The sequence below is a fragment of the Cinclus cinclus genome, chromosome Z, assembly GCF_963662255.1.
Source record: "Cinclus cinclus chromosome Z, bCinCin1.1, whole genome shotgun sequence".
NCBI lineage: Eukaryota > Metazoa > Chordata > Aves > Passeriformes > Cinclidae > Cinclus > Cinclus cinclus.
The window spans coordinates 57,645,090-57,664,229 of record NC_085084.1 but is presented as its reverse complement, the minus strand read 5'-3'; the positions used below and the strand labels follow the sequence as shown (position 1 = coordinate 57,664,229).

General features: G+C 37.8%; 1 protein-coding gene across 1 annotated transcript in view; it reads right to left on the bottom strand.

Annotated features, from left to right (window-relative positions):
* GLIS3 (GLIS family zinc finger 3) overlaps positions 1-19,140 on the bottom strand; it is a 143,612-nt gene that overhangs the window by 97,690 nt on the left and 26,782 nt on the right. The window contains exons 2-3 of the mRNA XM_062513254.1: positions 17,636-17,843; positions 12,948-14,052 (exon numbers count right to left, since the gene is read on the bottom strand). Of these exons, the coding sequence (XP_062369238.1) occupies positions 12,948-14,052; positions 17,636-17,766 (1,236 nt within the window). The 5' untranslated portion in view covers positions 17,767-17,843. The remainder of the gene's footprint in view (positions 1-12,947; positions 14,053-17,635; positions 17,844-19,140) is intronic.

Here is a 19,140-nt window from a genome sequence, read left to right as displayed (position 1 = left end):
ACTCCCAATTTTCAACAATTACTTTTTTTCTATCAGTTATAATATGCTTCAAAAATTTTCTCACCAAAATAAACAACTAGTCACACACAAGAGTCAAAAATGATGCATCCTTTCTTTGCATCCATGTTCACTGACAAGACCAGCTCTTACAAATCTCTGACCCACAAAATCAGGATAAGGAATTTTACAAGGAAAACTTTCTCCTGTTCAAGTATGACTGGGTTAGAGATCACCTAGGTAAAGTGGATATCCACAAGTCTGTGGGCCCTAATGGAATACATCCATGAATGCTGAGAGAGCTAGCAGACAACACCATGGCACTGCTCACGGCCATCTTTGAAAGGTCACAGAAATCAGGATAGGTGCCTGAGGATTGGAAGAAAGCAAACATCATTCCAATCTCCACAACAAATGTGACCAACTTGATTGCCTCTACAATGAAACAAGTATATGGATGGATGAGGGAAGAGCAGTGGATATTGCCAACTTTAGCAAGTATTTCAACACTGTATCTCACAATATCCTCAAAGACAAACTTGGGAAGTGTGGACTGGGTGAGTAGACAGTGAGATGAATTGAGAATGGTGGGACGGCAGATCTCAAAAGTCATACTGAGTATCACAGCTTCTATTTGGAGGCCTGTCTCTAGTGGTGTCCTCAAAGGTTCAAAACTTGTCCAGTTCTATCAATACCTTCAATAAAGGGAGAGATGCATCCTCAGTGAGTTCACTCACTATGTAAAGCTGGGAGAAGTGGCCAATATCCCAGGGAGCTGTGCAGCCCTTCAGAGGAATCTCAACATGGTGGAGAGATGAGCAGAGAAGAACTGAAAGTCAGCAAAGGCAAATGCAGGGTCCTGCACCTGGGGAACAGTAACCCTGGACACCAATAGAGACTGGGAACTGACCTGCTGGGAAGTAGCTCTATAAGGAAGGACCTGAATGTCCTGGTGGACAGTAAGTTGTCCATGAGCCAGCAGCGTGTCCTGGTGTCCAAGAAGGCCAATAGGAGGGCATTAGGAAGAGAATTGTCAGCAGGCTGAGGGAGGGGATCCTTTCCCTCTACTCAGCTCTGATAAGGCCACATCTGAAATGCTGTGTCCAGTTCTGGGCTCCCCAGTACAGGGGAGACATGAAGCTCCTGGAGCAGGTCCAGAGGAGGAGAATGAAGATAATTTAAGAGTCTGGAGCATCTCTTACAAGAAAAGACTGGGGTAGCTGTGTCTGTTAAGCCTTGAGAAGAGGTGGACGATAGATCTCATTAATGTGTTTATATATTTGAAGGGAGTGTGTCAAGAGGATGGAGTAATGGGCAGAAACTGATGTACAGGAAGTTCCACCTGAAAACGAGGACAAAATTCTTCACTGTGAGTGTGACTGCACACTGGAACAGATTGCCCAGAGAGGTTGTGGAGTCTCCCTCAGTGGGAATATTCAAGACTGTCTGGACATAATTGTGTGCCATATGTTCTGGGATGACCTTGGCTGACCTGGGAGGTTGGACCAGATGACGCACTGAGGTTCCTTCTGTCCTGACCTGTTCTGTGATTCTGTGAACTACGAGTATTTTAGAGACCAGGCTTACTGAAACCAACACAGGATGTTTTTCAATTCTGACAGTTCCTTCTCTTACACAGTTAATAGGTACACTTGAAAGCCAACAAGGTACTAACAATTCACAAGTTACTACTTATTAATTATTGTATACTGTATGTATATAAACAGTCTACTCCAAAAGGGAAATAAAATGCATGTGTGAACTCAGGAGCTGTAACAGACTAAGTGTTCAGAAACTATGATTTACCATGGCTTTGCAGGAGGCCAGCAACATGCAAAGGTCAGGTAATACAATCATTTGAAACTTAATGCTCATAATTGTAGATTAGTTAATCTTCTCACACTACAAAATCTTGCACATAATTTTATCAGTAAATGAAGAAAACTATAATACTTTTCCTAACTTGAGAAATTGTTCTTCAGATTTTCATACCAACAAGTCTGAATGACCAAAAATTGCTAGCAGGTCTGGTATGACAGTCAGAAAACAGAACCTCAGAATAGAGCATTTTATCTCACCCTGCAGGCAGATACAGACAAAGATACTAAAAGAAGATAAATAATTAATAAATAAATGTGCCTGCTGCTTAACAGGGACAGATATGTTCCACTTAGTATTTTAGCTTTCCTGAAATATATATGCCTTTTCTACCCTGGCTGAATACTTCCCAACTTCCTGTGCAACTTTAAATGGCACATTTAAATTATTTTCTTCTTCTGCATTTGTTTCTGAAGTGATGACTGGGGAGGAGGGCATAATGTTTTATGAGATAATGACCTTAAAAATTTAAACTACTGTGAATGTATAGAATGAAAAATTATTTTTCTAGGTCTCAAGTCCAAACATTTTTCTTTGTAGATATTTTAAGCAACTTTAAAAAAAAAAAAGCTACCTGTTAGTAAACTAGACCCCCATTTCATTTAGAGAAATTGCATTTTGTCTACACATTTAACTTCAGCAGAAAGTTACTGCACATTTCAGTTTCTGGGAAGCCTTCTGGCCAAGCAAACCAAAATATTGTATAAATTAACAAAAAGAACCCCAAGTATCATTCAAAAATTAAAGAGTTCAAGCTATTTAATCCAGCCCTCTCTTTCCACACAAAGGGACTCCTAAAAGTAGGGTTGTTTGTTTGCTTGCTTGTTTGTTTTTAAAAGCCTTTCAATAGACATGAAAACTGATGGAATACACAGCATCATAAGGCGTATCTACCAAACACACAGCCACGAGTCAGATTCAAAAACATCTACGGAATAGCTCTTGTAGCTTCCCTTGAGTCACTCTAGAGGTAAAACAAAATACCTGTGTTTTGATTTCCTCCACCATTTTAGAAAATATGTTATTGTTTTTAGGGCTCATCGGTATACTGAGGGATCACTGCCAGGATCAGCAACATTGTCTACCTATAGGTCTCAAAGAGATAGAAGTGAGAAGACTGCCTAAACTCTGAGCTTACTGGATACATGCTATAATAGATCAAAATACCACATATCCAGAACTAGTGTTGTGGCCTCCTTCCTCCACAATTGCACAAGGACTGAAGAATCTTTACAACTAGTACAAAAGTGACTGAATCCTGTCTATAAAGTTTAAAAATTGAGGGAAAAAAATGAAAATTTTAAGCATGCAAAACCAAGAATGCCTCAAATCCAGGTTTGCTGTCATTTTCTCCTCTTCCTTGTGATGACATGTCGAAGTTAAACTACTCAACCATTTCCTTCCATCTCATCCTCTGGAGAAACAAGTAGCAGCAGCAAGAAATACCACAAGCAGCAGGTTATCTAAGAGGACACATCACAGCATATGTTTCCAGGCTCTGCAGCCAGCAGTCTGCTCCAGAAATGTTCAACATCCCTATACCCCTAGACATGCTAGACATCCCTGAGACATGACTCCACCATTACCTCTGAAAGGAATATGCAGCTGTCTCACCCTGTTGGAAGCTTGTTTTGCATTGTCTGAGCCACTAAAGGCCTCAGGCTTCTCAGTCATATCACATACACTCTATTGAAGAAAAAAGCATTATCTCAAGTTAAGGCCTGAGAGATGGATAACCTACTAGTAATCCACTATAAAGACTGGTTTTTACTGCAACAAGTTCTCATAGTTATTCATCCTTACCAAAGCAGTTCATTTCTATCTTTTGCTCTTCTTTAAATACTCCTAATATCTTTGACATAAAATTGTATGAGGACTCCACAGCCATGTAAGTCTTCAAGGGCTGGATAACCACTGTCCTCTTCCATATAAGCAACCTAGAACTCTCCTTATTCAGGTCACTTTGGCCTTTTCTATCTCCCTCAGGTTCAAAGAGTGTCCAGGTATACCTCTTCCTTGCTGACCAGACTGCATTTTTGCCTAATGGTAACAGAGGGTCTGTCACACTAACAAAATACAACATGAAATAGCACAATGTTAACATTTTAACCTTAATTCAGCTTCAAAAGCCATGTTGACAGATTCAGTGACCCATTTACTCTTTCCTAATGAAAAAAATTAAGTACCCAGCTACTATTATGACAAGCATAAGAACTGAAGCTAGTAAACAGAACCTGCTATAATAAGTTTATTTCTGATGTCTTCTTAGCCTTACGAAGACTATCTAAAAGCTTTTCACTGTAGATAGTTGAAGGAGGATGGGAGATGAGTGTCTAAAGTGGCCATCACCATTTTTCCAGATCCCTGATGATTCAGACTCATTATTCGAGATTAGCGTTGCATTCAGTGGCCCTTCAGCTACTCTAACAATCAGAACTATTACTAGCAAACCTCTGCCTTCAGAGAAAATGTCATCTCTCACAAATTTGCATGACAGACTTTTGAGAACCTTCTTGCAATTAAAGCAGGTCAACAATCCTTTAGACAGCTGGCTTTTAATTTGGAACCAAACTCTCTGCTGATTCACTGAAATGCCACGTCCTCCAACCCAGGCTTCACAGAGATTCATTTAACTAACTTTAACAGTCTGAGTTTAATTGGGAAGATACTGCATATTTTCAGTTACTGTGCCCACAGGGCTATCAATTATAATGATTTCTACAGTATTTTCTCAATCTGTATGTCTCCTTGACAACTTACGTGATGCCGGACCTGCTTCACTGGTGCAGACATAAAATCAGCGCCACAACTTAGCAGCTCACATTGTCAATTTACATAATGGATTCAGACCACAATTATCCAGTCATTCAAAACTCAAGAGTCCTTGTGACACAGTCAGAGCTGAGCAACCTTTTTTCTCAACAGTGGCTCATTTTTAAAAACGCAGTCTCAATAATTTCATCAGTCTCAACATAAATATTCTCTAATTCAGTTTAGGCTTATCCTACTCCTTTAAACAAACAAAGCAGACCTCATGTTCATGCCATTTACCAACTTCTGTAACAGATTACCATCAAATACCTAAAACAAAGTTGGACAAGTGTATCTGAATCCCTTGGAAACTTTAGGATCACAGGACTGAAACTTTGTCATACCAATTATGTAAAGCCATTGGAAAGAAATCCATGCATTTTTGCAAGCAGGCAAAGCAGGCTTTTCATAGAACAATAGGAGCCTTGTCTTTTTCTGTTATGTGACAACTCCTAATTAAAATAAATGATTTTTTATTGTTGGCCCAGATAAGCTTGTTTGCATAGCTGCAACTTCTTAAAGCAGAAACCTGAATGTTATTAGGAAAAGACATCCATTGACAGTACAGCAGACCTTGAAGAGTAGTGGCATTGCTTGATGTTAACATCTGATTGACCTTGGAAGCAATTCTGCAAAAGTTAAACAGTAAAGAACATAGTATAGAGCAAAAGGAATTTAATTTTACTTTAACGTATTTATAGCATTGTAACCAAGAATACTCATAATGGCATTCTGTGATTTTATCTTGAGCTTGTGCCAGTTGATGACCAATAAAAAGCATTCAAAATGAGAAAAAGAGATAGTGGGAAATTATTTATAACCACTCTGTATCAAGCACATTCTTTCATGGACAGCTGAGTAACATTACATTTCATGAAGAAATAACTCATAAAAAAAATTCTTACCACAGTGACATTTCTCTAAAATGATTCACTTGTGATCTTGAACTTTGTAATTATGAGTATTAATTCTCAAGAGCTGAATACCCATGGAATAAAATTGCTGTATATCCATAAAAACAATGGTAAGAAAATATCAAACCCAAATTGAAACAGTGAGCATTCTGAGTGGATAGAAGTGGTTTCAGAAAGCAATCAGCAGGTGGTTACAAAAACATTTAGCAAACCCTGATGCATTTAACAGACCACCGCAGTTCTAGAGACAACAGTCACAGCATCCTCACTAGCTCCTTTCTGAATTTGCTTTTCTTAATTAGTCCAGCAGTCTACACAGACACAGACTGAACTTTCACAGTGACTAACTCTAAAAAGACCACCCTGTTTCCATGCACCCTGCTCAGAAAGATTTGTTCAACAGCTATTCAAACCCAACATGAACAGCAGCTGTTTTTCTGTGACAGAGCACTCCAATGCACTGGCTGTATTTGGTAACATCCTTGTTCAAGGTGCCTCTTTCAACCACTTACAGGAAGAGTTCACTACAATCACATTCTGAACAGTGCTTAGTTCTTATCCAGTCCAGGTTCACTGGAAACCTACCCAACAGGTAGGTATCTGTATAAGCAACAAACTTTTAGCATTTGCTAAAAGCTCCCCCAGCTAATTGGGAATATAATAGCCATAAGACAGAATTGCTTCAGGGATCAGAGTGAATCAAGATGACTCTTGTCTTCTCAGTGTTTGGATTACTGTGCTTGAGGTTCAGGAGACCTTACTGCTCTCTACAACTTCCAAAACGAAGCTGCAATAAAGGGGGGTAGTTGTCTTCTCCCAGGTGCTGGGTAAACAGTTGTACTCTGTGATCTTAAAGGCCTTTTCCAACCTAAATGGCTCTGTGATTCCAGACGTGTGATAGAAGTCAATGGAATCACTGAATTGTGCATGATTCTGCCTGGACAAATCTCACTGAAGTCTACAAGACTTTAGCCTTAGTAACTTCACAGCTTACCCTTTAAAATAGAACCAGTCCCTTCCCTTGAGTCCTTTAAGCATTTAGCCAGTAACAGTATCTTACACTAAATCTGAAAAAAGAAAAAATGTCAAAGACTGCCTCAGGATGTATAAATGCTTCAGCAAACATCTACATTTGGCTTTCAACATGTAATTAAGTATATGTAGTGCACTAAACACATTTAGTGCAAAAAGCTATTTGGCATTTTTCCATTTCATAACTACTCAGTACAAATAATCCAATGATTGTTCTATGCAGCTTAATGCTTAACATTTGTAATTAAAGCCTAAGTTCACAGATATAACATAAGACTTAGATGTCTGAGAAGTTTTCCACAGAATGCCAGAAGCATTAATTAAATCCCTAATCCTGAGGAAATCAGTGTCAATCATCTGAATAAAGCCGACAGTGTGTTTATTTTTATGTAAAACTGTATTTCCTTCCTGAAGGAGTAACATTGCAATGGATGGAACAATCTTTTAACTAGTTCCCTCGACTTCTCTCTTCCTTTCTTTAAAACAGAAAAACATTTTTTTCTGGGAAAGGTCCCTGCCTGTTTCTGTTATAACTGTATCACAACTTGAATTTTCTGTTTTTCCATCAGATATTGCTAGCCTTTTCTATCACTAAATTGAAAGTTTCAAAATTTAATGATCCAGTTCCTGATAGAGGTCCCATCACCAACCAAACAGGGGTGCTGGAAAGGCAAAAGAAAATTAGCAGGAAAGAGCAGAAATTATCTAAAAAGATTTCCTGACTTGGACAGTAATCCAGCCTTCACACAAACATGCTCCAAACCATCAACAATAACTTTACCCCCTACCCTCTCAGCTTTGAACTCATGTAATTGTCTGGTTTAAAACCAGTTTAAAAAACAAACAAACAAAAACCCAAAAACACTAATCCAACTACAACCAACCAGAAACCCAACACCAAAATACCATCCAAATTTCTTGCAGCTAAAATTCTGGCAAATGTAAAGTATGTTGTAGGATTCCTTACTTCAAGTAAGGAATTCCTTACTTGAAGTAGATGAAATTTAAGAGTTCTTAATTTTTTAAGTTTACCATTTATTTATAGTTTGGTATAGCAATGAAAAACATCTAAAATATATTTCATTAAAATTATGCCACAGGTAAATAAAAATAATTAAAATATATTTTTGTGCCTAACAAACACAGAGAGGTAATAAATTAGAAACCTTTCCACACAAATGTAGGTATTTGTGCAATTAGGAATGTTCATTTTTATTTTGGGATACTTCACATTCATGTTCTGGATTACAATGAAACTAAAAATAAGCCTGTTTGCAAAACTACATGAAAACTCTGTTTCAAATTTTTCAATTATCTCAGTCAAAAGGCAAAAAAAAGCTGATTCAAATTCTTAATATCAAAATCGTATTATCAATTAGAAGAAAAATAATAAAATTAGGTGTTTCACAAGAATTTTCTTCCAAAACCTAAAATATGGCTCTCTGGCTATCCTTTTTCACTATCATCAGTTCTACATCTACACATAGAAAGGATCTTGCTCTGCATATTTTGATTGCTTAAAGAGACGTTCTTCTATTGAGGATCAGTACCCTGGGTACCAGAGGCCCTCTTATCCTCACTGAACTCAAGTGCAAGTTGTGCATCCTCAGCAGCCAAAGAAAAAGCACTATCATTACATTTTGAACTATGAACACAGTATATATTTCATACTGAAAGGATAATACTGAAAGGCCATTAGTACCATTGCTGAGAGGCAAAATTCATTAGTTTGGAGTAGATGCCGTCTGAGGTGATCATGTGAGCTTGAGCTGCTTATGGAGGCACACCTAGAATTCAATATTAGTTTTTTCTTTAAGCAACTAAGACATCATAACCATGACCAGAAGATTACTAACATTGCACGAACTTGTGAGAACTAGTGAGGCTTAGCTTTATAACTGACAACTAAAGCCCAACTTTCTGTGTCCATATACCATGATATAGTCTAATTAATTATACATCTCTGCTTTTTCTATGGTATTTCTGTTTCAGTTCGTTTACTGAGTTAATGAAAGAATCAGCAATGGGCAAATGTAAATTCAGCTCTTTCTAATTTTCAGCAACTTGACTCAACACTTGTATTACCATTATTGTGACATTCTTTAAGACAAAGTGCTCAAATGCTACTTTAGCATAGTGGAAAAGTCTTCTGCAAGCATATAAGGAAAAACAAATTAAAAACTGTTTAAATTCTCCATTTGATCAATAATGCAATATTCAGTGCAATATAGAATGTGATATGGCCTTAACAAGAAATAGGGCATGTACTGTAAATAAAATATTTGCACATGCAATATATAAGATACCATTTGAAGACACAATGACCAAAGACAGAAAAAAATTCCCAATCATTTCTACAGAATGCATTTCTGATTTTAATCAAAAATTCCACTTGAACACCATTTTCCAAGGACATATTCTTCAAACAACACACACCCCCATCCATCCAAATACTCATACTCACCCAAAGAAGCTTGCTTGTGTCTCAAAAAAAAAAAAAAAAAAAAAAAAAACTGTTCTAAGTTTCATGTTCTTTTTTCACATACCTTCTGTTTTATATGCTTTGCAGACTGATGTGTTGTGGGATAATTTCAGTTATTTAGCAGATGTTAAATGAATGTTGCCTCGAATCTGACAGGAATACTAGAAATTTTTATTGGTTTATATCATGCCAAAAAATCTGCACTAAAAATGTGGTCTTGTATTACTATCAGTACTAAAGGCATTGGACTGAAGCATAGCCCAGAGTTTATAGAGACCAACAAGAGTTAATTGAGCTTCCAAAGGGGAACCATTCTTAGTGTAACTTTAAAAGTAAAAATGTTCACTATAAAAGAAGGGAACCTGAGTAGAAAATAAGCTCACAGGTAGAGACAAAGAGAACAAAGGTCAGCATTTGCCAATTGCTACTCTGAGGTTTCAGCAGCTACTGAATTCAGCCTTTTCTAATCCAAACAAAATCTGTGGAAGCTTTAAATGCCATTGTGAGGTAAATTGTGAGGTAATCTCTGCTGTGAGAGATTATATCTCAACCACTGTTTTACTTACTATTTGTGTTTCACTATGATTGTTTTCACCTTTTTTTTTATTTGTCTTATTCTTACATGGTACAAACTAATGCACAGATTAAAAGATAAATGCAACACATTAGAAACTGCTCTACCTACTTTATATGAAGAAGTGTAGGAGCAGACACTAAGTATGCATTACCATGTCATGAATATTGTTTTTTAGTCACCAAACCAGGTCACTGAAAATAAGAATGTTTCCCAGGTGATGTAAGTTAGAACAGAACATGAAAGGTGTTCAATGAACAGTAAGGGAACCCGTGCATTTTAACAACTATTTAAAGAATTGTTATTCCAAACAAATTCTTTAAGTTTGGATCTGATTATCCTGATTTTCACAGAATGAGCAGGAACTAAAGAGTAGAATATCGCTTGCTGCTTCAGTTTTTGCCCTAACTTTTTGTTACATAGATAAATAGATATTAACTCAGATGTGGCAAAACAAATGTTGAGGCCCCTTGACTCTGATTTTAACCATAAGCATCATTCTGGTTTTAATGATAAGCACATCTAGTATGGAAATGCTAGCTCTTCTCCAAGTCTCTTCTGAACTACATGATTTCATCATCACAAAACAATAATAGAGAAGAATAAAATTATGTTACAAAGTTCAGTTTATGAAGTTGTGTATCTGATTTCACATTATCTCTACTGCTTTTACAATAATGCAACTAAGAAGTAACCCTCACCTTCCTTCCCTTTTCCTGCTTGGTCTTCTGGACTTCCTCTTATTACACTGCAAACTGCAGTGGCGATAGAGACTATTAATTTATAATCATTTCAGAGAAACAGGCATGCTACACCTAGAACCAGAAAATAAATTATAAAAAGACCCTGGATGGACAAATACAGATTAAAAATGGATTGTTTTGATTTTGCACTTGAAATCACAGACTTGTAGAGGTTTCATGAAAATTTTCAGATTTCTTTTGCATAATTTGTTGTTAATTGGGAAACCATTCTTCATTATAATCTTGCCCAAGATGTTCTCTTAAATACCTCACTTAAAATCTTTGTTTAAAACCTTACGTGTCATGGATATGATTGCAAATTTCACTGCTTGGTGAGAAAGGTATGATGTTTGACTGAAGTAAATTTTCTAAACACATCAAGAAACTATAGCTGCTGGACATTAGAAAGGCAAATACATTTTTCCAAATTCACACTATTTGTGAAATGACAAAGGAATAAACCAGCAAGTTATTTAATTCAAACCATGCTAAAAAATGCCATTTCTGCTTGCTTATCCCAAGAAAGGGGACCTATGTTCCAGATTTACACTCACTTTATGAGGATTATCATATCACCCTCAGTATTTCCACATTTCATTACAATTCTCAACATGAAAGAAAGAAAGAAAGGTAAGTATGTGGGTACTGTTTCTGATATATGAACTTCTTGTTGCTATCCAGCAATGCTTGCTTCAGTTCAGTAAAATTAACCACACTCTAATGTTTAAAAAGGAATCAGTCGTTCAGAAGCTGATATAGACACCTCCTATTTTTTGGCGTCACAGCAAGACTTGGTGTGCACTCTAGTTCTGGCTTAGTAATTTCAGAAACTTTATCATATGAAATACCTTATCACTTACACATTATTTATCATCAGTGAATGATCTTCAAAACTAAGACTCCTCAAGGAGGCTTTATAATCAAGAGGTCATTGTAAGCAACCTTTCTGAACAGGGAGGGCAGGGAGCTTAGAGTGTTACCAACAAAAGGTTTTCCCCAGAATTACAAGATCCTTCATCAAAATTCTTCTATTATGGAGACCTTGCATAGTTGGATTTACTCTTTTTCAGTGCTCCTTCATCATTACTGCCCTCTTCATCCTGTTGTGTGTCCTTACTCATCCACTGATGTATGGAGATACATTTTATTACGTGATATTCCCCTGAAAAAGAAATTTCTTAACTCACAATTTTTTTCCTCTCTCTTCCTATAAAGGTGATGAGAAATCCTTAAGTAAGAACTGAAATTAATGGCAAACCCTAACCCAGTATACCCGAAGAGCAGAAAAAGATTATGGAATTTTAAAAAAATATTCAGAGAGCAGAGGCTCTGGTGCAACAAAAGGAAATAATAAAAAGCCTTTTTAGTGTCATGATATAATTTCTACCATGTTCTTTAAATTCAGGAGAGAAATCTGGAAAGATATTCACTCTATCCTGCAGGACGCTGGCCTTTTGAAACAAAACAACAGTAAAAGAAATCAATTTCTTCTCTTAACTGTACAAGCAAACATCTACATCATGATAAAAATATTATTCAACAAGGCATACACTGATATAGACTCCAAGCACCAATTTAAATTTCACCGCATGAAAACATATTTTTTAAATCAATGGTTATTCTTAGAAATTATATACTCATCATCATTTATGATGGGGACTCCAAAACTGCACTGGTGAGGTTGCTGTCTGATGACACTAAATAAGCACTTAGTAAGGAGTTATCCTTGTCATACAGGGATTGTTATCTGAAATACAGACCATATGTAAGGCAATTCAAGAATCTGAATTACAGAGATTATAGACGGTGAAGAGGAGACCAAATAGAAACTGATTACAGCCAGATTATTAACCCATGTGATGACCTGTGTATTAGACTGACTTGCAGTGACCTTAAGAAAAACACCAAGAAAAACATTACTTCAGGGGTTGAATGCTCACTGCTATAATCTGTGAACAGAAAAATAATTATGGGATTTATTCTTAATGTATTAATGGAAAGAGGTATGTGGGTTAGGGTTTTTTTTAGTAGTAGTACAAACAACTGCCTTAAAAAATGCCCAACCCTTCTCAGTTTCCTGTGGGAACATTATGCAAGGTCTTGAAAATTCCCCAAGTCAAAAAGGTATAACCTGATGCAGGAATATGTCAGGATAAATTGTGACATTTATTCTGCAGCACTTTTCCTGCATGTACCCCTCATGCAAATACTTAAGTACTGACTGTGCTTCAGTGTTACCTTATGAAGGTTTACCATGTCACTTTTTGCACTCTACAGTAAAAGTTTATAAATGTAGAAAATACAACATTTTGTCTAATCCTAGCAGTTGGTATGTATCAAACTAAAGAACACCTTTCTATTTAAGTGGGAAGATGGAACAGTCTTTCATTCTCACTGTCTAGTTCAAAAAGTACACCATTAAATGGGAGAAACAAAGGCAGAATTACAACTTCGCCGTATTTTCCATAAGTAATAGAGAGCCTTTAGTCGGTAAGAAAGACAGAACTCAGACTTACCGTGCATTTGTTCGGCTTCTCTCCTGAGTGGACTCTCATGTGAATCAGCAGTTTGTAGCGGGCATTAAATGGTTTGAACCTCCGAGGGCACCCAGCCCAGAAGCAGGTGAAGTCCTCTCCCTTCCTCTGGTCTATGTGGATCTTCTCAATGTGCCGCACAAGCTCCTCTCGATGGTCATACAGCTTCCCGCAGTCAACCCAGCAACAGCTGTGCTTCCCACTGAAATCGTCCGGCCCACCATCTTCCTCCAGCAGGGTCCCCAGGGCAGGAGGTGGCAGCTGCAGAGGGTGGAGGCGGCTGGGGAGGCTGTGCTGGTGAGCGTGGTACGGCGGGGGCGGCCCCTGTGGAGGAGCTGGTGGCAGCACCAGGGGTGACAGAGGCATGTCAACAAGAGGGCCTGAGAAGTCATCCAGATGTTCATTTTTCAGGATATCTATCGCCTGGCTGTCCACAGGCAGCACACCCTGCTGGATCACCATGTTATTTGTGGCAACCATCTGCAAGCTGGCTTGCTCCAGCTGCTGTGTCCGATGGTACTCACCCGTCCCATTCTCAATGTACCCTGGAAAAGGGATATCGCCATTTGCCATGTGGAAGCCTTTCTGGGCAGTTGGAACAGAACAGTTTTGGGGTATACAGCTTCCTCTCACTCCCAAAAAATGCCCATAGACCTCAGGCTGTGGGGAGATGTTTGCTGGTGATGTCCTGGAGCTGTTGATGTAGGCCACCAGAGAAGTTGGGGATGTACGAATGATTGTATTGAACTCGATCCCAATGCCGTCAGACAGAGGAGATAGAGACAGTGTTCTCTTTTTGGAGCGGGCTGATTGAGACCAGACTGAGGACTGGCAAGGACTAGAGTAAAGGGAATTCTTACTTTCCATGCCATATAAGTAGGATGGTAATGAGTTACTAGACATAGATGTTTCAGGTAAAAAATTTATTAAGTCCCCCAGCTCACTACCATTTTGTAAACCGTGGTCAGGTGGAACAGAAGAAAGTGTCCTGTACCTATGTGACCACTCTTGTTCAACACTCAAAGGGGGGTGACTTTCTGACAAGCTTAACGTCGTAGAGGCCAGAGACTCACATGACAAGAGTGACCTGAAATAAAGGCATGATAAAGTAAGCAGTTAGACAGTTCAGAAGTAGATCTTTTACCTTCACATACACACTTAAAATTAAGAAAAGGCTACATGTGAAAAAAGTTCTCACTAATATTAGGTACTCAAGTTTAGTACACTCATTCACTGTACCTGCAGTTACACAAAGGCAATATACACGTAGAAAGGTCATGTAGGAAACCAACATTAAAACTTGAAGATTTTGAAAGAAAGTCGCTACAAACATTCTTGATCCACCCCTGCAGAAATTACTGCATGTCTTTTCATCAATTGTGGTGTAAATAGGTTTGGGCTTCCAAAGGCAAACCATTATGTTCCCATATTTTATGAAACTCATACTGATTTAAGTCATCTATTATTTTTGCTTGAAAAAAACAGAAAGAAAACTAATCCACAGAGAATAAATATTCAACCTGAATGACTTTGTCACTTGTAATGCATACAAATACTACAAATACTTCCCTACAGAAGCTTTATATATCCAGTTTATAAATATAGATAATACCTAACTTGACAAAACAAACAAAATAAATGAGTAGTGTAGGAGTACTGGTTAAAGAGATTTCTTAGATTTGATTTGAAGATGTATTTGCCTCCAAGTCAGCAATCAAAATTTTTCACCAAAGTGTAATCTCACTGTAACCAGTCACTTTTCACAAAGATATTATGAAACTTCTTTATGCTGCAAATATTCTTTGGATAGCTTAAAAACCCTCAACATATAGGCTCTTAAAAGTATTGCTTCTACAGAAAGGGATAAAAAGGAAATAAAAGGGACATCAAGGGCCCTGATTCAGGGCTGAAATGCTGGCTAAAGGTTAACTGGATTTGTTTCTTTTTTTCCAGTTCACACCCAGGCAGACTTGGATTTCCTGCCAGCTCATGGTGCTATCAGTATATAAATTTCTATTTTTATAAGAGGAGCTCTTACAATAGGAAGAACTGGCTGTGTATCTAGATAAACCTGACAAGCTCACAGAAGCCTCTACATCTTATGTTTTGAGGATCAGTTCTTAGCTTTATTATTTTCACAATACAGTTTTGAAGAAGCATGGAATTTCAGCGATGGATCAAGGACACAGGAGGGAAAGCTTGGCACCGCCTGAGAGAGAGAGAAAGTAGCTTGCAGGTGCTGTGTCTGTAGGACAGCTCACAAACAGGGAAAATGTAGCTGGAAAGAACATCAAGCCTTGCTGTGGTGACCAGTGGGAGAGATGGTTAAATGCCCCTTTGTGCAAGACACTTGCTTTATAATGCATGGTGGGCCTGATGTATCAGAGTAAGAAACATCCTGTTTGATTCAGCATCAGGGTACGGTCATGGACCTTATGTTACTCCATCAGGGTTTAAATGGCACTTGCAAAACAGACCACAGAGAAAATGCACACTTAGCAGGCTGACTAAAATTTGCATTGAGAGAAACTAGAAAAAAGAGACTGCTCTATCAGGTCAGTTGTGTGTACCATTTAGATCTAACGGGACGACTGTTTGGGAAAAAGTTGATTTAGGTTGTTGTCAACGGGCTTTGTTAAAGCACAGGTCATTATGGGGCAATTAAATCATGCTAGTATGTTGTGACCCCAAGTACAGATCCACAGATTTCCACATGTCAGTAAAGTTTGATTTCTACATGCTATGATGTATATATTTACACCTAGAAAGTATAAGGAGAGGGTAGGGGTGTTTTGCTAGTTTTTCGTTAAATTTTCATTTTCTCTTTTATTAATAAAGAAAAACAAATCATGCATCAATAAAAGGTCTATTTTTGTACTGACAAGAATTTTAAACAGATGCATAGCAGGACCAGTGTCATAAAAAAAGCTACTGATGTCTAACACAAAGGGGCATATCCATCAGTGAATCTGAAGGAAAACTGTTTTTTTTAAAAAGTCTCATAGTTGGACAAAAATAAAAAGCTGGCCCAGAATTTCAAGTACACAATAAGTAAGAGCCAATTATTCTAAAGAAGCTGCAGCACTTTAGCATCTAAATGATAAAAAATTAAAAATTCCTGCTCCCAAAAAATGAAATTTATTTTAAATTTAGCCTACATTGTGACTAGTAGTTTTCTAATGGGGGAAAATAAATACACTTAATATGAAAATGAGGGACCAGATCTATCAGTGTGCCAGATTCTCAGATGGTATTAATTGGTGCATCTGTTTATTGTAAACTAAACCAACATGAGTTCGGACCAGATCTTTCATTAACATTTACAAAAGATTATTTGCAATTACATTGTATTCTCCCTCTGTGTACAGAGGCCACAAAGTCAGAGTATAATCCAGAATCTTAAACATAAACATGGAAGAGTGAAAACTGCATTTTTCTCTCTTTTCATGGTTTTCTATTTACTAGCAAGAAGCCTTTGCTCTTTCCTAGGTGCTGTCCTGAGTTGTGTCAAAGTGAATGGCAGTATTACATCTGGTTTCATGCAATACAACTGAATACTCCAAAAAGGTTTTGCAGAAACTCAAAAAAAGGGGAAGGTTTTATCGCCCATGGTCTATACACCACAATCTGATGCTATCTGACATGTATACATAGGAAACATAATTAATTTTGCAAATTTTCCCAGGGAGTCATTCTTCACAACTAAAGTGACAGAAATGTTAAAAATTATCTTAGAAGTAAAGCAAGGTTTCATTCCATTTGCACGGCACCAATTTTAACTATTTCAGGAACATCCCTTGGCTTGTAATAAAGCAACAGAGTAAATGTAAACTGCTTTGAGAGTAAAAACTCTAGTGGACTTTTGTAAATAAGAAACTACATTTCAACTCAGGAGGCAATGGGGAATGTAGATTCCAAAATAATACCCTAAAATATTTTCTCACTGTATGTTTAAGATCTAGGGATGTGCCTAATGTACTTATAGGATGGTTCTCAAATATCTGTTTTGCTCTACTTCATGTTCCTTCACAAAAATCAAAGTCATAATCTAAAAACTTATTTAAGCATTTAAAATTAATTAGTAAATACTTACCTGTGGGGTAGTGATATAAAAAGGCAACATTTACAGGAAGTGGTCATAGTTTTCTTTACCTACTCAACAGAACTAGAAAAACTAACAAGTTTTCAAGGACAATTGATCTGATTAATTATTTAAACCAACCATTTGGAAGCAAAAGCATTTGATAAGGAGAGAGGAACATGTGCAGAACATTTACGGATTTTTTTGTCTGTCCTTGGTGTTATTTGAAAGGCACTAACATGGCACACTTAGCACTATGTAGATGTAACATGTGAACTATTTCTGCTTTCATCCTCCATAATACTTCCTATACCTAGTACAAAAATCCAGTTTGTGACTATAAAACAGCCTTTCTCTAATAAAAAAAAGTCCTATCATACACAGATTTTGTGTGACCAAATTTCACCCATTATTTGAATGATCCAAACAGTATGATTGTAACAGTATTATCTGAATTAAATTGCATGGAATGCAATTCCTCATGGCACAACAGAGAATGATTTTCTGATTTTAATAATCAGAAATGTCACCATTTAATTACAGAAAAACCTCCTCTTAAAGTACTGAATACGAAAAGGTAGTTGAGGACCTTTGAGTGGATGGGGAAGCACTCGGGCTGGAAGCATCCATAGACCTTTGTGAGCTAGGGCTGATCTGGCTGCATGCTGTTGAAAGCTGATTTTCTGAAGGTGAAGGAGGTCCCAGCTGCTGAACTGTCATGGGATTGCTGGTGACTACTGCATTGCTGTTGCTGCCTTTTCCAATGGACTTGCACTTGTGTCCATAACCAAGACTTCCTAAAATATACAAAGCAGGTTAGTATTTATCCATCATGAGCCTACGATGAGGCACAGAGCTCACATCACTGTGTAACCTCCAGAAAGTAGCAGGAATCCTCAGGTGAGGACCAAAAAGGGGACCAGCACAAGAATTCTACAAACTTCTCAAAACACGAACAGCAATATTCTACAGGGAAATTAATAGATTATGCACGTGTAAAACATGTGTTGAGGTACATAAACTAAAGACCAGGCAGGACAGAAAAACATCAGAGAAAGCACCAGGTAAAAGAGCCCTCAGCTGAGGGACAACTCTCTATGAAGAAGACAGGAAGAGAGAACCCAAGGAGGCTGCCAGAACAGCACCATGGCCCCAGTCCTACCAAACCCTGCAGCTGCAATCCACTGCAAGCCCTTCCACCATTCCTACCACTACCCATGCCAGAAGTAAGGAGACCATCAATATGCACACAGACGGCAGTGCTGGCTGTGCAGTTTCACTAGCAGGAGAGAGTTACAGCTGGAACCCAGCATTCCTCAGATTCTTCAGTCTAGGTAGAGGAATCTGAGCTGAATCAAACTGAGAAGTGTTCTGGACTTTCTTTAAAGGCCACAGTCTGCTCTTAATCATTTCTGCCATGACTCAAACTGATGGCTACTACACAGTAGCACAAAAGGCAGCTGGCCACCAGGACACACCTTCAAAATGCCCAGTGTACTTTGTGTTGTGATTTTGATCACAGGTGGTGGTTTACAAGATTGCCTCCATTAAAACACACCAAGATTAAAAAGCTGAAATGCAGGTCATAATATGGACGTCGTTGGACACCGAGCAAATTCTCATCACAGCTGGAAATTAATAACTAGACAATTCACATTTCTAGCTACTTCCCTGTGTGAGGAATACTCCACAAAGTAGGATAGCAACATCAGAACAAAAGTGAGAAGTATTTCAATGTAAACCATTTTCCTGAATTAAATCTACTTTTTATATACACACAACTTTTCCCCCAGATTCTTCATATCAGTTGTGGACTGCAGAAAGAAGTACATTAAGGCATTTATGGTTGTCCCAGTCAAAGGAAGAAAATCCTTCAATCCCCTCCAAATCAAATAGTTGCAAGGACAAACATGTAAAGAAAATTCTTTATTCTGCACTCAACTCCACTGTGGACACCACAACAAAGCATTTAAACTCTTGCAGGATTACTGTCTGTTCCCAATACAGATGTTCAATTAAATTAAAAGAAAAAGATAAGGTATTTTCTTTCCTGTGAAGCAGGGAAGTGCATATTTTGAACCCACTAAAGCTGAA